General features: G+C 37.2%; 1 protein-coding gene across 3 annotated transcripts in view; it reads left to right on the top strand.

Moving 5' to 3' along the window:
* The first annotated feature begins 7,636 nt into the window (after positions 1-7,636).
* Positions 7,637-27,988, top strand: part of ARHGEF38 (Rho guanine nucleotide exchange factor 38) — a 53,410-nt gene continuing 33,058 nt past the window's right edge. For all 3 annotated transcript variants that reach the window (XM_087962923.1, XM_087962924.1, XM_087962925.1), the window contains exons 1-4: positions 7,637-8,058; positions 18,314-18,504; positions 20,889-21,012; positions 25,122-25,269. In XM_087962923.1, the coding sequence (XP_087819049.1) occupies positions 7,854-8,058; positions 18,314-18,504; positions 20,889-21,012; positions 25,122-25,269 (668 nt within the window). In that variant the 5' untranslated portion in view covers positions 7,637-7,853. The remainder of the gene's footprint in view (positions 8,059-18,313; positions 18,505-20,888; positions 21,013-25,121; positions 25,270-27,988) is intronic.

The raw sequence follows: 27,988 nt of genomic DNA on the forward strand, positions 1-27,988 counted from the left end.
AAAGTACCCGCTTGAAAGGCATTTCCCACATGCAATGCAAAATTGTATAGGTTGGGAAAGGGAGGGAACCCTCCTGGCTCTATTTAATCATGAGTGATATGGGGAGTAATCTGTGTGTTTAGATTTGGATAGTGTATTAGCCATAAACTTTGGCTAATTAACCAAACACTGTGCACTCTAGGATAGGGGTCTCCAACTTTGGCAACTTTTAAGACTTGAAGTCCACAAGCCTTAAAGTTGCCAAGGTTGGAGACCCCTGCTCTAGGTCACTGAAGATGAATCCAATAGAAAAAGCTATAAAAAAAAAAAAAGCTAGCTAAAAGGCAGGGAGGGCAGTCGGCTTCCTGGCTTGTGGAGAAAACTCTATGGTCTTTTATGCCGTCTTTTAAGAAAAAGCCTAAAAATCAAATGAGTGGAATAGCATCCTCAGGTTTGTCAGAGCATACAGCAATAAGACAGTGGCAGGATAAAGAAGAGTAATATAGCATGTAATTATGGATAGGGTCAAGTTCTGTGAAAGTGACTTCTGACCACTACATACTGACCACACAGTAGGATGGTGCATTCACAACAAGCCATGGCCAAAGAAAAGAACTATGTCAGAACTTAAATCAGAACCTGATCAGCTAACACCAAGGGCCAAGCCAAGACAGACATCCTTCTACAACTGCTCATGAAAACAGGCATGTGAAATACTGCTCACAAATTCTGGTAAATCCTGCCAGTTGCAAAAATTCAAATGGAAATTTCTTCCATTTTGGAATTGAGTGAAGAGCAAAGTAGCCACAGCTAAATATCAATTCTCAATACTTGATACTGTACCCAGACCTGAACTTTATGTATTAAAATTGAACATTTCTTGAACCCTAATTCTTTGAGCCTAGTGCAAACAGTTTTCATGATATCTGGGCACCATCAAGAGTTTATCAGCTGACATAACATTGAGGTTTGGTGCCAAAAAGTAAGCTTGTAACTCTGGAAGTAATTAGTCCTCAAAAAGGAAGTGGAAAGGCCCTTGTAACAAATTTGTTGCATAGATAGGCAACTGCAGAGATTCTGTTCTCTCGAATGCACATCTATCTTTGGCTGCCAGCATCTGCACTTTTTTTTTTTTTTTTTTTTTTAGAAAATACTTAATTCCAATGATTTGCAATTTCCTTTGATGGGACCTGTCAGGGCTGTAAGGAAAGCTCCCTTTGATTTCACTAGGTGGTAATTGCTACAAATTGAATTGGTTTGGTTTAGGCAACAATTGCCTAACTTTCCTATCACAAAAGTAGTGTTACCAAACAAAAGTATATTCCCATTCAAACAGACAAAAAAACAACAACAATTTGGTGTAGTGGTTAAGCTACTGGCCTAGAAACTATGAAACAGAGTGCTAGGCATGAAAGCTGACTTGATGACTTTGGGCCAGTCAACCCAACCACCTAACAAGGTTTCTTTTTCTTTTTTTTTGCAAAGGAAATAGGAAGCAGGAATATCAGGAATGTTTTCTACCTTGAGTTATATATATATTTTTTAATGATTTTTGCAAGCTCTATAAATGTTTAAGTTTTTTGAGGTAATTTGGCCCCCTGCTTCTCTCTGCCTCTCGGCATCTAATGTATTTCTTTCCTTTGTTGTTTATTTTGATAATCAGATCACCTTCTGTCTATATATATACAGTACATTCAGTACTTGCATATGGGTAAACATACAAGTCCTTTTTCATAGAAGCCAAAAAAAAAATACGCATTACTTCTGGGTACTGTTTGTTTGAATTTTGTCCTCTGCAAACTTTCAACAGATAAGGTATATCACTAGATTGATTCATATGCTGGAGCAGTAGCCTTAAGCAATTAATCCAGCAATTAATAAACTGCTCAAATTGAAAACCTTCCTACATCTTAAAGTAAGGTTCATTGTGGAAAGAGAAGTCTCTTTCTTTATATTTCCATGCTTTTTTGGGCTGCCTTGGAACCCCAAATGATCATTAGGTTTATTTTGTTTATGATTGTATCTAATTTTGCAAATGGAGTCACCGGACTAGAATTACTTTGAAAAATTAAATGCTTGCATAACACCAAAAGGTTTTTTTTTAATAACATTATTGAAGTGGTTCCTTTCAAGGAACAAGGAACCTTTGGTTTATTCAACAAGCACTGGAAGCACTATAATGCTTTTGGCACAGTCATCAGTGGAGATGCAGATAAAGATTAGTATAGGTCCATAGAACAATTGCAACTGATAGGCTTCTAATAGCATTGCTTAGGAACATATTAACAATATTTTCTATGTGGAGTTTAGCTCCTGTTTCCACACTTAGGGAGGAAAAAAACCCTGTTTTGAACATTTATGTAATCATCAGTGGGGCTGAAATTAATGGGAAGACAGCATATTCTTGCTCATGGATTTATAGTCTCTCTCTCCCTCCCTCCCCCCCCCCCCTTCTCTCTCTGAAATATGATTATTTTCTGGAAGTCGGTAAACACATTGTTCAATGTACTGCATCTTATCTTCCATTCCTAGTAATTTGTTTAGCTGGTTAATGGTTATTTTATTACTCTTCTCAAAAGACAAACATCTGTTATTTCTGATGTTTTTAAGTCCATTCTCTCTACCAACTGATTTTCATTTGTATCTATTCAAGGATTCACTGTCTGTGCAAAATGGAAATACAATCTTCTATAAAGATTTATACATACTAGCAATAAAATTTGCTTAAAAAAAAAAAAGATTTATACATACTAGCACGTGCATAAAATAATAAAATGAGAATAATAGGTTTATTTTTAGCCCAACTCTTTGGGGTCTTCTCTGTGTCTAGTCAGAACAAGCCAAAATCCTGGAATGCTATTTCCAAAGTGGGAAAGGAGTGGAGAAGAGTGGTCAAGAGACTGTTATTGTTTAGATACAGTGGAGTCTTAAGATGTAAAACAAGATTAGTTTTGTTGTTGGGTTTACCTGTCAACTGTTCTTTTTTATAGTAGATAGATGGTAGGTCAAAATTGGGTTGAGTAAATAGAACTGTAAAAGTATATAAATTGCAGACCTGTTTTGCGGTGGGTAAGGCGATTGGGGAAACCATTGTTGAAATATATTTGTCAGTATTCAACTGGGAGGAGGCATCTATGTCAGGGGTGTCAAGTTCTATTTCATTGAGGGCCGCATCAGGGTTGCGTTTGACCTTAGAGGGGCATGGCCAGCTCAACATCACTTGTGTCAGAGGCATCTGAGCGTTCTGCCACTGAAAACAGCTCAGGAGGGTCGCTCACATTTCCACTGGCAGAGCGTTGCAGAAGGCCATCGCAGCTGAAAATGGAGCTCCGTTTTTGCTGGCAGACGCACAGCGGGCCGGTCCTTCACTATTTCCAGGGCAGCTCCCAGGGGCCAGATCTAAGCACCCCATGGGCTGGATCTGGCCACCAGGCCTTGAGTTTGACACCCCTGATCTATGTATTTGTTCTTTTATCTTTATGCACATTTTTGCTTTATTTAGTGTTGTTCCCTTTTCTTTTGGAGTTTGTATTTTGACTTTGAAAATAAAAATAAAAAAATATTTTTTTAAAAAAAAGATCCCAAATAGAGGTCCAAATATGGAGGATTTGATAGAATAAAATAACTTGATATTCAGGCGTCAGGCATTTGAACTGCCACTTCTCATTTACCGTTCTTTCCTCCTTTGCAGTCACTGAAGCCGGATTTAGGAACTGTATTGGCAAGCATCCATTTGCATAAGAGGCAAATTTATTAACACTGAAAATAAATTTCATTCCCTAATATGCATATTTACTTTTTCTAAATCTTCATATCTATGACAAAAAAATACTACAAATATCCTAAGAAATTCTAGCCATTAGTTTATCAGGTACTAAATCCCATTGAAATCAATGGTGCTTCTGTATGAGCATGAATAAAGTAAAAGAGCAAAGTTAGAATCTTATAACATACTGGTTGGCTTCATAATATACTTAGTTTGGTTTTGGTACTGTAGGGTTGGAGTTTGCAAATTATGGTTTTTCACCTAGCCCATGCAGACCCAGTTAACTGAGATTTATTCAGTAAACATTGTTTAAATAAACAAAGGCTTAATACTGTGTGAGCCCAGTTTCACTTAGAAGCAAGTTCTGCTACATACTGTAGGACTTATTTCTGAGTAAACCTGAGTATGATGTTGCAGTATATTGCTTAAATGCAACAGAGGTACCAGACAGAGTCATTAATATTTGTCCATATTTCTACTCCAAAGAGTTCATACAAATCAGCCTGGAATGATGTGAATGCACATGTGTAATGCACATTAAAAATAGGCAGCCATTTTGATTGCACTGTTTCACTCCACAGATTGTGACTTTCTGATCATCCTCTGCAACTATCCCTGAAGTGGATGATACAATAGCTAGAATGCTAGGCATGTGACTTCTATGTTCTTCCAAGCTTCATTGTTCACCAACAATAAACATTCAGCCTGACATCTCTGCCTCATCCTGCTGAAGCCTCCGTGTGTGTGTGTGTGTGTGTGTGTGTGTGTGTGTGAATGTGAATGTGAATGTATATGTATTGTGCACATCGTGGAGAGTACAGTATATGTTTGTGATAATTGGTAAAGTTGTTTTGCTCAGATGCATTTTAATTCATTTTTAACTTGGAAACAATCGAGATGTGAGAAATGCTGTGCTCAATTGTCATAAGTTGAGTACTACCTGTAATACAACATGATTGATGATAGAATGCAGATAACGGGGTCCTTCAGGTTGGATGGCACTCAACATATTAAAAAGGAAGAGCTAAGGATTTTTCAGAGTACTAATGGTGTTTATGATATGGCTAGATGAAAGCCTTCAGGCCATCTACAGTAAAAGGAAAAGAAAATCCGAAGCTGCAAAGATAGAACTACAGTAGGAACATGGAATGTAGGGCGTATTAGTACAGAGAAGCCCAACACAGCTACAGGTGAAATGCGACAACTGCAAAGTTACATTTTTAGGATTTAGTAAATTGAGTGGGACTAGAATCAGATACTTTGTCAGAAAATCACGTATATTTTATGAATGAAGGTGAATAGCCCAGGATAATTTTGCAGGGTCCAATCTGGGTTGGTCACCAGGACCAGAGGTTTTGTCTTCCAAGCTTTCGGACTCGTGCTGGAGCCCATCCTCAGGGAACTTAGAAGTTCCCTGAAGATGGGCTCCAGCACTACTCCAGAAGCTTGGAAGACAGAGCATTTTTTAATTAGCATTTGTAGAGGTACACATGCAGGTGCAGATTAACAGAGTTGGAAAGGACCTTGGAGATCATCTAGTCCAACACCACCACCCCCGCCCAAGCCGACTCTACATCATTTCTGACAGATGGCAGTCCAGTCTCCTTGAAACCTTCCAGTGATGAAACTCACAACTTCCAAAGGCAACCTCTGTTCTACTGGTTGATTCCTCTCACTGCCAGAAAATTTCTCCTTATATTTGCCATTTGTGACTTTACCTGCTGGTTTCTTACAAGCAAAGTCAATACCCTTTTTCTTCTGAAGTGCCCCACCATGGAGATCCCTGGGATCTCGTAATCTATAGCATCTTTTAGGATCAACAATCAACAAAAAAGTACCCTGCAGACTAGCACTTGGCAGAATAGTCATGAAGGCCTTGGAAGAGATACTCGGCTATCATGATGTTTCTATACCTACTGAGAGGTCAGGCCTGTTTGTTTTAGATCTTATGCACAAATATTTAGAAGGAAGGCAAATAATGTAAAATAAGCCTTGTAGCCAACCTCAGTTACTGCTGACGTCATGGGCACATCCATGTAGTTTTCTGGCCAACAAAAGAACAACCTTTTTCCAGGATGTTTATTTTTAATTCCCCAGTCTAGATTACAGTCCTGAGATTTCTTAGTGCTCTTTCATCCTAGTAACTAGTTCCAAATCAATCAAGCCTCATTAGATCAGTCAAGGGTTAGTAGAAGATAGGGTAGAAAAATGGCAATCTATGTTGTGCCAATTCTCTATAAATCAAGTTGGGGGAAACTGAAACATAATCCAACCTATACTTTAATAATTTATTTATTTAGAATATCTGTAGCCTGTCTTTTTGAAAGTGAAATATTATGTAAACTGTGTGTGGGTATGTGTGTGTGTGTGTGTTGCCTTCAAGCCAGTTTTTGATTCCTAGCAACTAGTCCTTGTGGTTTTCTAGGCAAGGTTTTTCAGAAGTGATTTGCCATTGCCTTTTTCCTGGGGCTGAAAGAGAGCGACTGGCCATTGGCGCCTAAAGGCGCCAATGTAGAACTCACAGCTTGCCACTTCTAACCTGGTTCCTAAACCACTGTGCTAAATTGACTTGCATGTAACAAATTAGAATCCAGTTTGTTTATTTTAAAACAATAACTAAATGCTACAAATTTGAAAAGCTGGATTTTAAACCCGAATTTAAAAGAATTCTGACACATTTTCTGAAAGTAGTATCAGAAGGAATGAATCATGACTACAGAAGAAAATATGCTCCACTGTTTGGGAACAACACAAAATGTTGTCCTCAGCTTCTTAATGAGAAAAGTGCTCCCTCATTTACGCAAGCTTCAAGCGATCTAATCTAAATCAGCATTTCAAAGGCTTTTTTTCTGACTGAAGTTACTTCTTTTTATACTGCTGTCCCCACCAGAGAGAAAGAGTGATGAAATAATAATATTCATCATCATCATCATCATCTGGAAGGGGTCAGCTCATTGACTTAGTCTGCCCATGTTGCTTTTCCTGATCACACCATGTTATTGATTCACTTTGCAAACAGACCTACAGAACAGTCAGGCATGTTGGGTCAGATTAAAATCATGGAGACACAGATTCAAAATCTGGTCCCCCAACAAAGATCAAGGGGGTGATTGGGGTTTTGTGAGGATCGGATAGGAGAAGGCACTTCATACTTCTTTCTCTGGAATAAAACTGGTTTCCAGGTCTTTAAAACCACACCTGGGGTTTCAGGACTGCCCTCCTTTGAAGTAACTTGGATAGTGCCACAAATTGGGGGTGGGGGTTGTGTGTTTTGATTTCATGGGAGACAGGAGAGAGGGAGGGAGGCAGAGAGTGAGAGTGAGTTTTGCTTCCCGTTTGACAAATTCATTTTTCGAATGTTTTACATATTGGGATGCAGGGAAGATTTATTATTCACCCAAGACAGCAAAATCCCTTGATCCTCAAAAAACTTCTTTCTTTTAATAAAGTCCTTAAGTAGGACAATGGAGGAACTCTCAGCTTGATCTACATGGCAGTGACCCTTCATGTAAAAATAGCTTCAGAAACTCCATGCATTTTACCTACCAGGGGGAGGGGGGAAATAAATAGGGCCTTAGGTGGATTTTCTGGCCAGCAGCCTTTAAAGCATGCCTTGTCTGTTTTTTGCATAATAATAATAATAATAATAATAATAATAATAATAATAATAATAATAATAATAATATAATGCTGCATATATTCTGCAACTTGTAAAAAATAAAACCCAGAATAAAGTAAAGGAAAAGGACAGATGCAAATACATGAACACCGACTTCTAAAAAGAAGCTAATAAGGGAGATCTGGTCCCTGCTGCTATGCTTTACCTGTTGCTGCAAATCTCTCAGGTAACAGGTGTCTGGTTCCCCAGCCAGTGTACTAAAAGATGACTTCATAGGGGTGGAGCCCGGTTACACTGTAAAGGTGGCACTCAGGTGAGCCAGGTAAGAAGTAAACTTATGCGGGTCTCTTCAGCACTTCAGCTGTTCCTTGAAGGAAGCCGACCCTGTTGCCCACGCAACAAGCACACACGCACAACTCTCTGCTAAGCTGCTTGCGTTATTATTTTCCCAACCACTGGGAAACCACTTAAAGAAACACCAGCTTGGAAATGGAAGCCAAGGATCCTACTGGAAAAGAAAGTGCGGGGGTTAGGAAAAAGAACCTGACTTTCCTCAAGCAGAGATTGTACATGCTGGAGAGGAGGAAGACGGATACGGTGGTGGAGAGCAGCGTCTCAGGAGACCACAACAGCAACTCTGCAACCTTGAGAAGGAGCCAGTCAGACAGGACTGAATACAACCAGAAATTACAAGGTAAAAATTGGGCAGCGGGCGGGGGGGAGGGAGGAGGAAGGAAAAATCAGGCTGCTTTTCTTAATATTTAGTCCAACTATCTCAAAGCAATGTGCAACGCTGGCAGGAGTAATCCATATACAATGATCAGGAGGAAGATATTCTACCGGGAAGAGTCTTAAAGCAGCTGATACTTTTTTATTATTGTTTCAGAAAGAATAATAAGATAGAAATACCATGAAAGTTATTTAGTTTATTACATTGCACAGAAGGGAAGATTTTAATTAAAGGCCACATTAACTTTATTTACAATTATATAATGCTTTAAAGCCACATTTTAGACAGGTGCTAATTACCCTATTTTCAGTGTGGGAAATGCGTTCTGCTAAAAGTACAGACTATGGGACAAGCTACATGTGAAGTGAAATAGTAAGAAGTAAGCAGGGGAAGGTTTGTCTTGGAAAGAGAAAAAAAGTTTTGCTTCATTATGTTCATGTTTGGATCTTAAACAAGTGAAGTGAGAATATTGATTTATCCAGGCTTATGTCCCTGAGGCCATAAATGAAGAAAACACTAATTTGTTATTCACAGAACAAGGCAGGTCCAACTCTAACCGCTATACATTTAAAATAACTGCATGCAGATGTGGGTGTATGTACATATTCACATATATAGGTAGTCCTCAATTTACAACTACAGTTGGGACCAGAATATTCATTGCTAAATGTCATTGGATCTCGCCTGAATTTTTGCCATAAGGTTAACATTGTTGTTAACTGAATCTGGCTTCCTCCGTTGACTTTGCTTGTCGGAAAGTGCTTGGGAAGGTCATAAATGGTAATCACATAATTCTGAGACACTACAACCATTGTAAACACGTTGCCAGTTGCCAAACACTCAAATCATGATCACATGACTATGGAAATGCCATTTGTCATAAATGCATGAACCTATCGTAAGTAAGTCTTTCAGTGTCATTGTATCTTTGAATCATTAAACAAATGGTCATAAGTTGAGAACTCCCTGTAAAGAGAGGGTTTTTCCCCCTACTTCTAAAAAGGACCTTTCTTAATTCTCTATGAGAAGGTTAGGCTAGATAATAATCATTTTGGATTGCTGCCAAATTGGCTTAAATAATAGTGCATCTGTAATTCACATTCAGTCTGCTGGTGGAATGTAGGTTATAATGCTGAACAGGTTTGTAACATTGCCCTAAAGCAACCTCACAGGAGCATTTTAGTCCCAGTAACAGTGGAATTCAGTGACAAACAGTAGCCTGTGATGTAAAACTCATCCTTTCCATTTCCATCCTTCCTATAGGATACAGGCTGTATTTCCCTATATGCAAAGGGATTGTGTGGTATTGACAGAGCAATTAGCCAGGAAGAATTTCCCTATGACAAAGCATCGACAGATGCTTCATTTGTTAAGGTTACCTTCTGTTTAGCTGATACTGGGAAATAGTTTTTCTTCCCATTTCCAATTCCCAGCTTTAGTCAATATATACAGGATCATTTTATAAGATCTACAGTAAATTCCATTTGTGATAGAAAGACAGGAAAAAAACAGGGAAATAATTTACATTTTAGCAATAGCAATAGCACTTAGACTTATATACTACTTCACAGTACTTTACAGTAGTCTCTAAGTGGTTTTACAGAGTCAGGATATTGCCCCCAACAATTTGTGTCCTCATTTTACCCACGTCAGAAGGATGGAAGGCTGAGTCAACCTTGAGCCTGATGAGATTTGAACTGCCAAATTGCAGGCAGCCAGCAGGCAGCAGAAGTAGCCTACTACAGTACTACACTCTAACCACTGTGCCACCACAGCCCATTATTCTTGTATTTATATCTCAAAAGCACAGAACTTCCCCGAACTGCTGGGAAACAATACTGTGAGTAATCAATGAATGGTCCCAAAGAACTGGCCTTTAGTTATTCCAGCTTTAATCCTTGTATGTATATAATGACAGCAGAATAGAGATTGAAAATAAGATAAAAGGCAATCCCTTCTCCACTCTACACATGAAGTAACTGGAGGGATGGAAAAGTAGATGGAGACCCTTTTGTTGAACAAGCTAGTATAGCCTACTCATATATAATATAAAGGTATAAATCATGGTTTACAAAGTAATAGTTAAATTCAAACATAGCATTGGGCTAAGGATGAACACTACATGGGCATTTGCTACAAGCCATAATCTGTTTTATTTGCTTTGATTTCAGAGTGATGAGTGACCCCAGCAACTATAGTTGATGGATTATGGCAGGAGTGTCAAACTTGATTTCATTGAGGGCCACCTCAAGGTTGTGTTTGACTTCGGGAGGTGGGGCAGATGGGGCTGGAGTAGGCATGGCCAGGAAGGGTGTGGCCTGCTTGATGTCACTTGTGTTGCGGGCACCTGTGGTGGCCAAATGTTAAGGCAGGACTTCCCTCAGACCTTTCCTCATTATAATATCCTTCCTTCCTTCCTGTTTCCAGATCTAAGCACCCCACAGACTGGATCCAGCCTGCAGGCCTTGAGTTTGACATCCCTGGATTATGGTTTAATAGTATATGTGAATTAGGTCAAGAAGGTTAGGACAACATGTAAACTTAATTCCTATTAGTAAAATTCGTTATTAAAAATATTTTGAGTCCCTGAAGAGAAATCACAGAATTTGTTCAGATTCCAGTGACGCCTCTGGATGAAAAACTTGCCGTGAGCCACCTTACCTGATTATCTGATTTAGACTCAGTTCTCGCTGTTCTTGCTATCAGCCCCTCCTTTGGTTTCCTCAGAGTAGGAAATCTCTTGTGGGTGGATTTTCACAACCAAATAACCTCTGGTTAATGTTAGTTGATTGGACTTGGCTTATATAGCATAATATATGTAAATAATTCTAACCAGTTTTGACAACATTCTCAGCTTAATAGTACAGGTAGTTCAGCCACAACTGAGCCCAAAATTTCTGTTGCTAAGCAAGACAGTTGTTAAGTGAGTTTGCCTCATTTTTTGCCACAGTTGTTAAGTGAATCGCCGCAGTTGTTAAATTAGAAACACAGTTGCTAACAATTCTGACTTTGCTTGTCAGATGATTGCAAATGGTGATCCCATGAGCAATTTAAACAGGAACTGAACTTACTAGAATTAGTAAAATAAAATAATGGATTACTTGAACAGCTTTTCTGCTTAAGCCAATGTTTGCATAAGGCAGGACATTTTTTTTTTGTGATTTGTGGCCTAGATATATAGTGATCCTTTTTATATTAGTTGTCATTCATTATGTCTAACTCTCCTATAAATTATTTACCATATATTTTTTATTTATTGCTTAATGCACCAACCTTGTAGGAATATAAACCTCTGGAATGACTGGATGTTTTTTTTGTTTTTGGTCTGGATGGATCAAATTACAAATAGGAGTCTAACAGGACGTAATTATTACAGTGGAAAAACAATACTTATGTAAATATTTGTTGACCTTTATAGCTTCCTTTTTCATGTTAAAAGCTCTATTCAGATGTCATTCTTTTGGAGCTTTATAATCATAGTTAATTAATTAATTAGTATTTTTGAAAGCCTAAAACTTTCCCTTTTTTATAAAGTAGCAAGAACTTATATTGTATAACTAAACTCCCTGTCAAAACTGATCCACAAATATCCTGTTAATCAAATAGATATACTGTAGTACAGTTCTTAATAATTGTACAAAATGAGATGTTACGATTTTTTAAAAAACCAATGAGTTGAAGTTTGATTTTGTAGCAATGTGGCATCTATTTATACATCTTGCATTCTGTCATTCTAAACTTGATGCAACAATGGGAACAGATATATTTATCATTTTAATTATACATTCTTTAAAATGCAGTACAATGATGGCAACTTAACTTACCTTTTAATTCCTAATGTATAATAAATCCACATATATAAATCTGACGGTTCCCATAAGGCTTCAAGCCTTATGGAAACAGTCAGATAAACAATTTTATTTTTATACTTAAATTGATTAGCTGCCCCACTCCAATGGGTTTGGGGTGGTATAGTGTTTATGTGATTTCATTGATTAAATATATATAATGAATTATTCCTCTATATTTAATAGTGCCCTTCTTTCATCATGTGGCCGTGGGACATAGTGATAGAATAAGTAGACCTGGTTGAAATGTACCTTCAACCCCCAAAACTCACTGGATGATTTCAGCTAGTCATTGTCTTTTAGCCAAACTTACCTCATGAGTATGCTGTTCTGAGGATAAAATACAGGGGAAATCCTTGAGATGGTGTCTCCTAAAGGTAACTTGGATATAATTTGAATGAGCACATGAATGAAGATTACAATTTACTCACAATTTTTGGAAAGGTATTGTGAACTTTAGATAGTTGTAGATTGTATACCCGTGTCTTTATCTCTAGCAACTGTGTTTTGTATTGTTTGATGTTTCTGAATCATTTTCAATCATCCCTTCACAATCCAAGTGGATTTACTAATGTGCAGATAGGGTTGGCCAAGAGAAATTACATTTGTTATGTCAACGGGATGCTTCAGAAGATATCTAAGCCTTTAGTGATACTCATGGGTCCAAGACTGCAAAGGTGTCCACGGAATGTAGTAAAAAAAAAAAAAAGTCAAGAGGACAAGAAGTGCAGTCAAACTTCTGCCTGTTTTTTTTTTATGTGAAGGTGGAACTTTGGTTGTACTATCACAGCTTCAATCTTGACATTTTTGAACATAGTCTGAAGACACCCCTGCAAGACTGTAAACATAATCCTGTATTAGGAGATAGACCATTCTTGTCTGCAACATATTGAATACCTTCAGGGTAGAGTAGATGAGCCAAGAAACCAGTATCAAAAATATATCTACCTTTCATAATTATGTTGAGATACTGTTAAGAAATTAACATTGGCTTAATGTTTATTCCATTAGTAGCTTTTGAATGTTGCAGACCCTAATTGAAATGGCTGCTCTTGGATTAGATGTATTTTTACAAAAACTATCCATCTATCTTATAGTTATTTGAAGGTTATAAATGGTTATTGTTGGCAAATATAGTAGAGAAGATTTGCACTTAACAGTATGGGGATCCAGATGTATTTTCAGTTAATGATTTGCAATTTTACCCTATTATTATAGGAGTGAATCTGTTATTTTATATTTTACTTGGAAAATGTAGAATATTAGTATTTTTGGTTCCTATGCTTTGGAGAACTATCTTCTGAAGATGCTGCAGGAATCACACTATGGAAGGAATTATATTGCAGAATTATTTCAGAAATTGTTTTATGTGTTAACTTTAGAATTCACAACCCAGGTAGGAGAGAGATTACTTACCTGAGCATTAACAATCAGTCATTAACAATCATTAACCCTCAGAAGCATTAACAATATGGATATTATTTCATCTTTGATATTTTTTCAATTTTTTTTCAATATTCCAGAAAACATCCATTCAATCATTAAAAGAATCTAAAATCAAGGAATGAAAATCAAATATTTCCTGTAAAAATTAGGTGCCTTTTTCATAGCTACTTACAATATATGGTTAAACAAAAAACTAGAGTTTTGGATTACTTAAATAGGTATCAGTTGATAGACTTGATCATAGTTGAGCAGTGTCAAATTCTCTAGTGGTTTGTGCAAGGTTATTGTGACTATAATGTTTCTTTGTCTGAAATACATGGGAAATCGGATACTAAGGGGAAACTTTCTCAGATGGCATACATTTCAGCATTTTCTTCTGAAGGGATTCAGATAACAGGGAACTTTGTGAAAGGTACTATGCCACAATTACCTCTGAACTCTTTGTTAGTTTGTTTTGGGATTAACAAGTTGGTTGAACCAAATCAGGGCAAGTTGGTAAATCATCGTTTATAGATAGGATTAATTATTACCGTAATCATTTGTGGCTAATTCAATAAATAATACCAGAATGTATTAGGATGTATAATTCCAACCACCATAGTACTAGCGAGAAGGACCAATAAACTAATAGCTTGGTAAGGACTATATTCTAGGAGAAATTAATGTGAAATTTAACTGATCATGTTACCCGTGACATAAATTCTATATACTGTATATACTCGAGTATAAGCCTAGTTTTTCAGCCCATTTTTTGTGCTGAAAAAATTCTCCCTCGACTTATACTCGAGTCAGATCCCCTCTGAAAAAAAAAATGGTGTGGAGTCGCGGCCTCCGGCGGCAGCGACTCCCAACAGCCCCAGCCGGAAAGGGAAAGGCAAAAGCGCTTTGCCTTTCCCTTCCCGCGGCGGGACTGGGGCCGCGCCGGCGTAGTGACTCCTGACTCAGGGGCCTCCGAGGGGGGAAGAGAGTGACTCCTGCCTCCCGCTGTCATCATCATCTTCTTCTTTTGGGTTAGTGAATCAATTAAACCTTTCATGATAGTGAGATCGTTTGCCAAATTAATTATTTTTATTTTTGAAATTTACCAGTAGCTCCTGCATTTCCCACCCTCGGCTTATACTCGAGTCAATAAGTTTTCCCAGTTTTTTGGTGTAAAATTAGGTGCCTCGGCTTATATTCGGGTCGACTTATACTCGAGTATATACGGTAATTCAAAGCACCAAATCATTAATGTTAAACAGCAAACATAAGCCACGAAAACTGATTTTCCTGTAAACTATGTGTCTTTCAAAAAAAAATTGGAAAAAAATAGCTACACAGATATATCTATCTTTCCACATATGTTTTCAAATAATAAGATATCAAAGGTGTCTAGTGTTTTTTGAAAAAAAAAAAAAAGATCTTTGCATACTTTAAAAGTGGCTTGGAAATTGTTTTGTTTGGACTGGAAGAATATTCCTCTGCAATTTACTAATTCCTCTTTTTAAGAGTAGAAAATCCACACCCTTAGTACTTCTCCTCTGTAGAAGCCTTCCCTCAGGGCCTATCTAAGCTTTTGTCATCCTCAGACAAATCTTTCAAGCAGATTCCCATAGAAATGTTGCAGAACCTGGAGTTTCCCACCTGGCAACCCACTTGCCTTCCCCTGGCCTTTTCTTCATCCTCTCCTTGCTCAGATATACCCCTCTTCCTTTGAACCTGTTCAGAAAAATGTAGGGAATGGTTTTATTTATTAAAATCTAGCCTGATTCCTGACACAAAGCTTTCTTTATGTTTCCCCGAGGCTTCTTATTTGTAATGTCACTTCTCCAGGGAGAGCTTGACAGGCAGGTAACCTGGCACCTCCAAGGACAAGCAAGCTGAGCTCCTGTTGTATTTCATAACAGAAGGTGGCCAGAACTAATCCTGCTTTTTTCCAGTGTTCTCTGCTGAGAACACAAAGGAAAGAGAGGTGGTTTCCTGCCTTGTGTTTGCAATAGGCACTCAGAGACATTTATGCAAATTTCATGCTTTAACATTTTCAGCAATTCCCCTGGTATCCACAATCTTATCTGAATGTAGAAATCACACTTTCTACTCCCAACATAACAAATTTTTGTATCCCTACAGGTAGGGCGTGAAATCTTATATGTGTTACAGAAGATGTTTCTCTTTTGTACTTTTGTCTGTGTGTGTGTGTGTGAGAGAGAGATGTACAGGTACTCAAATCATGATTGTAATTAAGCCGAGAATTTCAGTTGTAAGTTGTGCTGGTCATTAAGCAGGACAACATGTGACTGTGCCCAATTTTACTATCCTTTTTGTAGCAGTTAAGCAAATGACGTAGTCATTAAATGAATGTTGTAATCATTAAACAAATGGCACAGTCTTAAATGAATCCATTATACCAAAATAAACACCAATTTCTGGCAAAAAAAAAAGGTCACAAATTGCAGTCCAAACAGTTATAAATGTGGGCAGAGTGCCAAGGGCCCAATCATGTGACTGCGAGGGTTGGTTGGGGGCGTTGGAACTTTGAAACTGGGTCTGAGTTTCAAAGTTTCTTAGAAAATAGCTCTTGGGAGGTCCATTGTCATTTCAAATGGCTGCTAAGCATCGGCATTCATTCAAACTACTTCTAAGTCACAATTAAAATGTTTAACCTTCAAAAGTGGATAAGGTAATAAAATTACACATTTTATTACACTGCAAAATGAGTCCAATTTACCTTCAAAGAGCCACAATTTTCACTCTCCTTGTCTTAAGAAACATTCGAGGCTGACTGCCATTTGTTCTCAGCCTGCAAACACAAGTCCCACAGAACTCCTGCAAGGTCACCATTGGTGAGCAAAATCCAATCTTGACTCTACCTTCAGTTTTTCTTTATTGGCAGATTTGTAAAATATCCCTGCAGTTCAGAGGTGGTATTCAGCAGGTTCTGACCAGTTCTGGAGAACCAGTAGCGGAAATTTTGAATAGTTTGGAGAACTGGTGGTAACCTTCCCCCAGGAGTGGGGAGGGAATGGAGATTTTACAGTATCTCTCCCCTGCCACGCCCACCAAGCCACAACCACAGAACCAGTAGTAAAAAAATTTGAATCCCACCACTGCTGCAAGTGTTACAGGTGAGTGGATGAGACTCAACAGTGGGAAGTCCCAGTTAACAATGGCTATTCAGCCCAAACTTTCTTGACAGAGATTGGAAGAGATCAGGAAAAGCAGAAATTCTGACTCCCCGGTGCAACATCTCATAAAATCTGCCCTATCTGCTGTACTTCAGCTGATTGGGAAGTAAATAGACTTGATGGTCCAACAGTGACAATGGCATCTGATCATAGAAGCACTGCACTGGTGCCAAAGTCTTTTATAGAAGTGAGCTGAGATTTAATTACCAGAGCCATGGTAGCTGAGATTAATATCTCTTTAGTTTTTGGCATTTTAGGAATGGTGCTGTTGCTTTTAATTGTATGAAGGCTTCCTATGGTTTTATTACATTGATTTGTTTAACACTGCATTTTTAAACACAATTTTCTCTTTATTGGAAAACCGAAGTTGTTGGTCAGCTTTAAAATTTAATAAATTAATGTATACTTCACTCAGTTAATTGTTTTAGGTAGCTTATATGACAGCCAAACAACATTCTTCTGTATTATGGTGTGGCCAGCATAAAGCATGAAAGCCAACTGGGTGACTTTGGGCAAGTTATTCTCTCCCATTCCAACTCACATCGCAGGGTTGTGATTGAAGAGAAAATAGGAAGAGAAAGAAGCATTAGGTATGTTTTCTGCCTTGAATTGTTTCTAAAAAAAACAATAAACATGGGATAAAAAGCGTGGGTTTTTTTACAGCATATCTTGTGGACATTCCCACTGACTTATTTTCAAAAGTTTAATTTATGCAATACAAATTAAGGCCTTCTCTTTGACAGTAGGTGTTTCTCATTTGCACTACTTGTGCTTTATAAAGTAACATAAAGAAAATACTTTTCTCTGCTGAAAAATATAAGTTCAGATTGGAGAAGAACCAATAAATGGGATGGAAGGAGGAAAGAGGGAAACAACAGTATGGAGGATATTAATTCAGGTAGATAAACCTGGGTGTTCATTTCACTTAATGAAGACTAAAGTGTTAAATCCAAGTAAGTGTATAAAAATAATATTGAATATCCTGAGTATTGTTTCAAATTATTACAACAGAAAGATCAGTATAACATAAACTCAGGAAAAAAACAGGGAGGTAAGATTAGCTCACATTCTATGAGACTGTGGCCATAAATGTGTCCAGGTAGTCCTCATTTAGCAGTTACAATTGGGATGGATCTCTTTATTGTTAAGTGAAGTGGGCATTAAATGAAACAGCAACTGTCCTTGTGATCTTATTTCAGCTTTCCTTTGCAGATTTGTGAAAGTTGTAAATGTGACAATTGGTCATAAAATTACTTTTTCATCATTGTTACAACTGCAAAGTTTCACTAAATGAGGCAGTCAATAAATGAGGACTACCTATACTTATCTGAATTCAGGAACATCTGTTTTGTCTATATGAAAGTTCCTATTAAATATATGCAGCCAAACCATGTTTTTGTTAACCATGTTTTATGGAACAACACCCAAGTAGTTAGGATCTCACAATGTGCTATGTCATAATTCACAGTCAGCAAGTAGCTGGATTCACCTGATGAATCTAATCAAAGAAAAGCAGAGTATGGCTTAGTGCTACAGTATGTATAAACTAAGCCAATAAACACGTTTGCATGCAATGCTAAATCCAAGCTGGGCATGAAGTAAGCCACTAGATCACGTTCATGACCATTGATACAATATCAGGTGCAAACTTCTGGATTTGTGTGCCATTCCCATGTGCAGCTGTTCCTTTGTGTGGTTCATTTAGCTCTAAACAAGTTGTTAACCCATTTTTAAAGCAAAAGTTTGTTTGTTTGTTTACAGAAAAGATGGCACCCCATGCAGGATCTGTAGGACCAGTCGATTTACCCCTAGAAACTGAAGAACAACTGATTAAGCGAATGATGGCCAGAAGGCAAAAGATAATTGCAGAAATACTCCAAACAGAAAGAGATTATCTTAGTGATCTGGAACTCTGCATCAGAATAGTGGTTGAGCCCTTGAAAAAAAGGCAGGTAAGGAAGTTTTGGTCCTTCCTTCCTTCCTTCCTTCCTTCCTTCCTTCCTTCCTTCCTTCCTTCCTTCCTTCCTTCCTTCCTTCCTTCCTTCTCTTTTTCTACCTTTATCTGAAAAAAGCAAAGAAGTTGGATGCAATTACTAGTTTACTTTCAGGTCCAATTCAAAATGTTGGTCATTAAATTGAAAGTACTTTATGGCATGGGTCCAGGATATCAGAGGAACTGGCTTACCCCATCACTTGTCCCACTCATTCCAGTGAAAAGGTCCTACTTTGGATCGTGTCAGCTAAATAATTTTGGCTGGTGAGATCCAGAAGAAAGATAAATTAGTTGTGTTCACAAGATAAATGAAGCATAAACTAGGTAAATTGAATTTTACTTAGTGTGGTGTGTGAACTTAGTGATAAATATATGGTTCAGTCAGTTGTGTGCACACAGGAAATGAAATTGAGAAAGCCAATATTCAGTTAATTCAGTGGTGTGTCATGCAAAATGCATGTGCGAATGTAATGTCTCTGCTACATGAGCTGTACTAGGTGCCAGTTTGCTTCTGGGTCCAATTCAAGGTGTTGGTCATCACCTTTAAAGCCCTTCATGGCAAGGGACCAGGTTACCTGAAGAACATACCGTCTCAACTACATCAACCCATCCCACCCAGTCAAGCAGAGAGGTCGTGTTTCATATCCCACAAGGACAGGGGTCCGCAAACTTGGCAACTTTAAGGCTTGTGGACTTCATAGCTGGCTGGAGAATTCTGGGAGTTGAAGTCCACAAGACTTAAAGTAGCCAAGTTTGGAGACCAATGTCCTTAATGAATGGAATATGAAACACGACCTCTCTGCTTCAACTGGCAGAACCAATTGAACCAGGAGGAAGGCCTTCTCTGCTATTACCCCTGTTCTCTAGAAATTTTACCCTCAATCTTCTGAATTATGAGGCAGCCCTGGGAACAGCTGGTGGCTTGAGGGCACTCCCACACTTTTGTTAACTTTTTAGCCTTCTGAATGTTTAACTTTGACTTTCACTTCAAGCTTATAAGTTTTAATATATATTTTTTATAATAGGTCTCCCAGGCAGCCTCTGCTTTTCTTGTCTTGTGAACAAATTTTCTTAATTCTTGACTTCTTGCATGCCCAAATGAATTTCATAGTAATTTTATCCAATTCTTTGAAAAAATGATTTATCCAATAATATAGGGATCATTTGGAATAAATGAAGCAATTTGGGTAGAACATTCATTTTAATAAGTTTTAACTTTTTATCTGTTCAGGTTTTATTTATTATTGGCTGTAAATTACCCACTTAGTTGAGGTGGGCAACATATAAATTTATTAAATAAAGCCAGAGAGGCTGTATTTGCACATGCAGATAGCTAACAATATTTTATAGTAATTTGCTTTGTAGACCCCAACTGCAGGGTACTACATCTGAGACAGTGATGCGAATAGAAGTACTTATTACAATTATATCTTTTCATGCAGGTTTTATTCTGTCAGTTTGTTGTTCAGCCGGCACTTCTGAAATGTCTGGCTACTTCTTAAACAGCACATTCTGAATTTTGTTTTTCAAGTAAAACAGCCTGCTCTATTAAAAATATTTTTTTATTATTTTTTGCACATTTTTATTATTTTGCACATTTTTTGGTATTATTAAGTGGATCTGTATGGCTGCTTTGTATATATAGCATTGCAACAAAAAGGATGACTTTTATAGACCGTTAGGAATTAATAATCAAACTTATAATCTAAATTATTTCCATTATTACTTTTAGTGTTATCACATTTTTGTTTGAGAAACACACCTTAAGGTAGGGGAACTTTCTTTATTGGGAGGTGGCTATGAGGGGAGAGAGAGTATTTGCCATTCTCCAAACTTGTGTTGTATTGTCCTTCAGTTTAGTTGTATTGTCTTAGTTACTTAGTTGTATTGTCCTTCAGCTTCCATAATCTTCCAGACAGTATGATTTTGACTGCACTGCTTAAAAAAAATAATGAAGACTGAACTATACATATCCTGTCATGAAAATATATCAGCTGAAAATGTTTGCATTTATATTTCTTTTACATATTTCTTATGTTATGTATTTATACTGTAATGAAAATATTCAATCTTTTTCAATCCAGTTCTTTAACCTGTTGGTTTCAAATCTTAGTAGCTATGCATACATTTTGGCTTATTATATGGTCATCATAACCATTTCAAATTCAGTTTTGTTTTGTTTTTATTCCAATTGTCCTTTTATTTTACCCTTTCTTTCATCTGATCATGAGAAAACCCATTGAAAAGTGAGTATGTAACATGCGTTTCTGAACAAAATAATAGATTGACAATAGTATAATCCCATTTTTCCCCAGTTTTTACCCATTGTTTTGGTTTCATTAGATTGCTCGACTTGATGTGGACAGCTTATTTAGCAACATTGAATCGGTCCATGAAATATCATCCAAACTGTTGTCATTGTTGGAAGAAGCAACATTAGATGTGGAACCAGCCATACAAATAATTGGTATGTTGTTGTCTTCCTGAATTCTACAGTGTTACCTGGAGCAATAACAACAATTGTAATAATAATGCTGCCATAATTTTCCATTGCTCCAACCAGAATCAAACTTACCTGTTTATTTTTCCAAACTACCATTCCAAGCAGTAAGTAAATGAAAGATGGAGAATCAGGCCCATAATCAACTGCAACATCATACACACCTAGCTTAATCCAGGTCGCAACAGCTCCTATCAGACTTTCTTACTGATGCTTCTAGCAGCGTATAATTGTACTAACTGGGTCAAATCTCTTTTATTTTGGAGAGCCCTGGCCCCAGGACATGGGAAGGCCCCATGCATCAGGATAGATATAACAAGGCTTTTACGTTTGGTGCAGGGGAGTAAAGAGGCAGAGGCTAGATTAAGGCTAACAGGCTTTATTGTAATAAAGTCACTCAGCTGCGGCTTGCCACAAGCTAACCAGGCAGCCGGCTGACAGAAAACAGCTGGTTCTTTTTGACAGCTCCTTTTATACGGAGCTGTCAAACGGACCCAGCCAATCAGGGACGGCTCCAGTTCCCTCTCAAAGAGTGGACCGGAGTGAAGACTCTTGCTGGATGCAGCAAAGGCTTTGTTATTTCTAGGCCCTTCTCGATTTGTCAGGCTGGAAACAGTAGACCTGTTTGCCAATCAGTGTTTGAGAGCAGAGATATCCGCTTCTGGGGGCCTGAAAAGGCAAGACATACCAGAACATTTATGTGGGTCTGAAACAAATGGGTGGTATTTGGCATTGCTAAACTGCCATCTTCCCTTTTTTTGACATCCTGTTCAGAGCTGTGTTTCATATTACTTGGCTGCCAAGTGTATTCTGCAATGGAGAGGGTTGCTTTGTAGCTCTTTTTCTTAGTGAATATGCAAACAGATCAATTGACTGGCTCTAGGAGTTTCTAGGATACAGATGACTGAACTGTGTTATTTAACCCTTTTCAAACGAACCACACAAAGATGAGTTGTCTTGCGCTAACTACACTCTAAGCCTCCACTAACCCTGTATGTTTATTAGATTATATTCTGTTTTTCATCCAAGAACTCAAAGCAGCCTAGAGTTTATATTTTTATTTTACTTTCACAACAACAGTGTGTTTCCATGGCTAAGACTGGACTTGAATTTGGATGCCTACAGTTCCAGTCCAACACCTCAGTTACTACATCTCATACTGGGTCTGCCTAGAAAAAAAAAAAAGACAAAGTTGCATAAAAGGAACATCTTCACACACAAGGGTTTTAAAAGTTTCCCAAATTGTGTTTTATTTGATGTCATATAAAGCACACATAACTGACCTTCCATTAGTTTCTGAATTATCATATCTAGCATTCTTCACAATGTCTAATTTTGCCCTGGAGTTTTTATTGTGTTGGGTTTTTTTTGCTTTTTTTCCTATGAATGCAAAAGCTAAATCACTTTTTGATCTTTTAGTTGGTCCCCATTTATGTCATGATATAATTCAATATTCTATAAATAATATGTTAGATCAGGCGGGATGGGCAAACATATACCCAGAACACATTCATGCACTTTGCTATGAGTAATGATTTGTTATTTTCCTCCTCCTATGTTTTTTCAATTTCTTAATCTAGCCTACAGCTCTTAGATTTCAGATGATCACCCATCCAAATTCTAAACAGAACCAAAGCTGAAGATTTAATCAGATTGAATAAATGTTTAACTTCCATGAACATACATGCACATGCATATGTGTGCGCGCACACACACACATACAAGTATAGGGTGAAGACCTGACACCCAAATTGTGATTAGAGTTCTGAAGATAGCAAGATTTACTTTGGAGTATTTGAGTTTGAAGATGTAATTCATAAATATATCAACCATATGCTGTAGTGGAAAAGCATCAAAATGTCCACAGTGCTTTTTGTAACCTGTAGCTTTCTGAGTGTTTGGGTTCACACTATATAAAGTTTTGCTTTGTCTTTATTTTTTTGAAACAAATAAAACATAACAAATCATGATTTGTTGATGAGGATATTGGCTGGGTTTAAACAACATTTCACACCCCAAAGTTAGCACAAATGACACAGAACACTAAAAAAAAAAAAGGAAGTGCTTCATGATTTAAAGGGATTAATGAAACCAGCCAATGTATAGTTAATCTTAGAAGAAACAAGAATATTATTGTTGACTGAAAGTGTTGCTATGTGATTCCTGGTTTAGAGAAAACAAGGTAGAAAAATAATCATGTTTCATTATAGCTAATTATAAGTTGAATGGCTTTTTTGAGACAAGCCTTCTGCAGCATCCAAGGACACTCTGATTGAAGGCCTTTGGTAGGTTGTTGATTCGTATTCTTAGTAGTGTTATTAAAATAAATGATGTGAATGGCTGAGTAAAAAGAAGGTTTCCTTTTCTTATGCATGCAGTAAAAAGGACATGGCTCCATTTAATCATATCCATGTGCATGTTATCTGTAATGAAAGCTAGGCATTTAGCCTCTTGTCAACCCAGTTCACCTTTCTGTGTTTGGCATTTATCTTAGTTAGTAGACACAAAGGAAAAATCAAAGACTGAATTGTTTTGTCCCAAATTAACTAGAAGCTGAAATAAATACACTGCAGAGAGGTGCTGCTTTTTACAGATATGTATTTGCAGCTGAGGTATCAGATGAGACCATGTCTTATGCATTCACATTTTTGTACCTGCATCACACTCTTAATGAGAAGTAAATTATTTCAGGAAATTTCTTTCTAGTTGCTTTCAAGAAGTCAAAGATTGACTTCCTTTTTGGTGTGTGCTTTTCTTTGTTTAGGGCTTACCTTTCATAACAGCTTGGTGTTTTAAAATCAAGCAAAGTCATTGTATGTCCCTGAAGTTGGTTATCACTGGGCTTCTACCATTATTGTGACTACTGAACAAATGGTTTAATTTAGTATCTAGTATAAATCAAGGAGCCAACAGTGCTGTGCTTTATTTTCAAACCAAAAACATAAAGATTGGTTTGTACATCCCGACTTAACTGAGAATGACAAGGAAAAATTCTTAACGCAGGTTATACCTTAAAGAAACAATTCCTATTGCTGAAATCATGGACAACTTTTTGATCTTATAGTTCTCCAAAGTTGACTTGAACCAAAGAACTGTCCTGTGTAAAATAGCTTTTCTTTAAAAAAAAAAAAGATATTAATGGGTGTCATTTAGAGGTGTCAAACTCAAGGCCCAGGGGCTGGATCCGACCCATGGGGTGCTTAGATTTGGGCCACGGAGCCACCCTAGAAACAGCAAAGGACTGGCCCATGGTGCTTCTGCCAGCGAAAATGGAGCTTGGGAGGGCAACGTGTGGCCCTCCCAGCCTCCATTTTCAGCTCCGAAGGCCTCCTGCCCCCCCTCTTCCAGTGAAAATGGAGCTCAGGTGGGGGCAAGCTCTGTTTTCACTGGCAGAGGGTGGCAGGAGGTCATCGCAACTGAAAATGGAACTCTGGAGCCCATTTTCATTGGCAAACCACTTGGGCCCCTGACATGAGTGACATCACTCACCCCACCCTTGAGGTCAAACACCCCTGAGGTCAAACACCTGATGCAGCCCTCAATGAAATCGAGGTTGATACTCCTGATTTAGAGCAATATTCAGTAATTGCAGCACTACCAGTAGTGGTATTCTACTGGTTTGGCCCAGTTCTGGCATACTGGTAGCACTAAAGATCGGCAAAGACCAAACCGATTCTCTCTGAGGAGCTTCTGGAGCTGCTGTTGGGCCCACCTGCCCACCCAGGCTCCCATACCGACCTTTATTCCCTGCTTTTGAAGCATAGCAGTGACAGAGAGAGTGCAAGATTGCAGGTGAGTAGGAAAACCTCTGCGCCTGCGCAAAGCGCCCCACCAAGCCACGCCCACCGAACCATTTGCAAACTATTTTGAAACCCACCACTGAGCACTACCACTGAGAAGGGCAATTGAGATTCCAACTCATAGGTAGATAAGCAGGAAACAGAATTTCCAAGACCCACTGTAAGTGTCATGCAGATTTTAGAGGAGACTGTATATCCTTTTACAAATTTTACGGAGACCATGTATCATCTGACAGTGGATTTATTTTGACTTATATGTATTTTTGACTTTCCCAGGTCAGGTATTTCTACAGATTAAAGATGTACTGGAAGAAGCATACAAAATCTACTGTTACCATCACGATGATGCTCATCTTCTTCTGGAATTCTATGAAAAGGATGAGGAATTGAAACAATGTATAAAAGACTGTCTACATTCCTTGAAGTAAGATTTTTAGAAAACATTGTTTTAATTTTTTGTTTATTGTATGGCATATGCGAGAGCTAATGTTTATTATAAATCCTGAATTATATGAGAGTTGGGGGGATTATATTTTCCTTGCTTTATTAAGGGTCGTCCTGTTTTTTCAAAAAGTTACTTGATTAGATTTATCTAATGCTTTTGACTCCTTTTACACGGCTTCAAGGAATTAAAAATGTTAGCAAAAATACAATGTTACTTTTTATCTTTATGTTACTTTTGCTTTATTATTATTATAACGATAAAAACTAATACAAGCTAAAAAACAAAGAATAAAAATAAAACAATATAAAGTGCAGAAAAAATTAGAAAAGAGGAAAGAAAACATTAAAAAAGGAAAGATATATAAAGAAATGACTTACCCTTTTACCAAAAGTATAAACAATTTCAATAAGTTATCACTTTCTCATAAAATACAATAAATGATATCTTTTTCTCATATCCCATATCATATTTATAAACAATCCTTAAAGAATCATTGTTTCAGTACTGAGCAGTAAAAGTCCATTAAGGATCATCAGAGATAACAAGATATTAATTTAACCTTAATCAAATAAATCAATTTTATATTCCTTCCTTTTAATAATCTTGATCTTTAGTCTCTTCAAATAATGTCCTGATTTCTTTCTTTCTTTCTTTCTTTCTTCTTCTTCTCTCTTCTTCTCTCTCTCTTTCTTTCTTTCTTTCTTTTTTTCTTTTTTGTTTCTTCTCATAAAATTCTTCAAAGATTTAGCCTCTTTTGTAAATCCAATATAGTTAAATTATCCAGATTATTGTCTTGATTTGTTTTTGTATCTACAGTACCTTTTCATTCTTAAGATATCAGCCAATTTTTTATACGTCCAGTGTAACATGTTTGTCCATGTCACAACCTGTCATTTTAAAATCAAATTTAAATCAATTGTCATCATGTCAGGTAACACTTGTTCCACTTCCATAGCATATTTTAAATATTATAGTGACTCATATTTTTAAAACTAGTTGACTGTTAAAAAAAAAAATCAATATGTTTAATGTTAAAATATTTTGCTTCATTCTGTATTAGTAATTTGAGTGTTCGTCTCCTTTGATTGTAACATTTAGTTCCTTCCAGTTCTCTCTATTGTCTAATAGTTAATTACCGGTATATATTTTTTAATAATTCAAAACAAAAGCATTTTCCCACAGGAAAGATTCTTTATAATTAATTCCAAAATCTTACTTCAAATCCATCTGGACTGTTTGTAACTTTCTAAAATCAAAATTCTAATTACCCTTTTGCGGTTTATTATTTTTTTTAAATTAAGCCCTTAAATTTGTATTTAAAACGTGTGTGGCTAAAAATGGAAGGAAATTCACCTGTAAAACTTGTAAATCCAAAGATTCCTACTATCCAAAAATCAGTTAATAAGCAATTTCCAAAAGTGATTAGAAAAGTAGGTAAAACCAGTGCCCTTAAAGGTGCCAACTGTGGGTCAAACAAGATGCCTATTGTCTCCCAGAGCTCTAAACCTACCAAAGATGGCTGTCTTGCATTCTCCTTGCAAGGAGCAACTTTAAGGAGAACTTCTGGGTGATTTCAGGTATTCTCCTTGTCCAGAGGGGAATTACAAAGAGCCAGTCCACTTTCCAGTTCTTCATTCCAGCGCAGCTGTTGGTTCCACTTTTAGCGGAGCTTTCTTCAATTCCTCACCAGAAATCCAAAAATAGAACATTAAGAATAGGTCTCCTTATTATTATTCATGCAATAAGGCCCAAAAATTCATATATTTAAGTTCTACACCACAGTTCTATTTACTGGGGTTGTGAAAATTCCAGCAATTGAATGGAAGCACTTGAGCATTAGCCTCTTCCAGCTTTTGGAATTTTCTGGAAGGGTTGATATGAGACAGTGAAGTGAAGCCATCAGAGTGCTTGACTCTTGCTTGTCTCTTTGAAGCAAGTGGAATGTAGGCTTCATGAAGTAGATTGGAAAAGAATAATTCACTGAGGAATCAATAAAGTGAAACACCTTTTAGAAAAAAGTAATATTCCATTGTTCTTCAACAAAGCAGTAGTTAGAAGTTATTTATTCATTAATATTTATTTGTTAAATGCCTCATCTTTTCTCAGGGCCACACAAATAGAACTTTCCCTTAATTTTATTCCCACAACATTACAATATAATATCAAACTGTGCTAAATCTAAAATTGAAGTAAAGATTCAAAAGTCCCATTGCGCTAGCAGAGATATGTAATATTGAAAAAGTTACTGCCTTATTATAGTAATACTAAATCAAAATAGAGTTTGGTTTAAGCACTTAGGGTCTACAATACGGCTTTTGGATTCCTCCTGTGTCCTTTAGGTTTTATTTTTAACAATAAATACTTCGTTCTTTTATTGTTATTCTTTTATATATACTTTTATTCATCTTAACAATGAAAGAGGTGGGTGACTCCAGCCTGTATTTTGTTAAGAAGTGTGTTTATCTGCCAAGAAAAAAAATACAAAGGTAAGCTGAGGTGATAGAATGCATCTGGGAGACTTAAAGATGCACTTGTTTATCATGGAAAAATAATTTCAACAGTTCTGGAAAATTGGTATGTTGTGACTTGTTAGATTCTCTGTGATAGCCATTTCATCAGATGCCTGTGACAGTTCTCAAAATACTTAATGACCTCTGGCTCAAAAAAAATAATCAAAGACACCTGAATTAGGATTAGC

This window comes from Notechis scutatus, chromosome 4, assembly GCF_049901735.1.
Source record: "Notechis scutatus isolate UNSWTSFEM ecotype Mainland chromosome 4, rNotScu1.2, whole genome shotgun sequence".
Classification (NCBI taxonomy): domain Eukaryota; kingdom Metazoa; phylum Chordata; class Lepidosauria; order Squamata; family Elapidae; genus Notechis; species Notechis scutatus.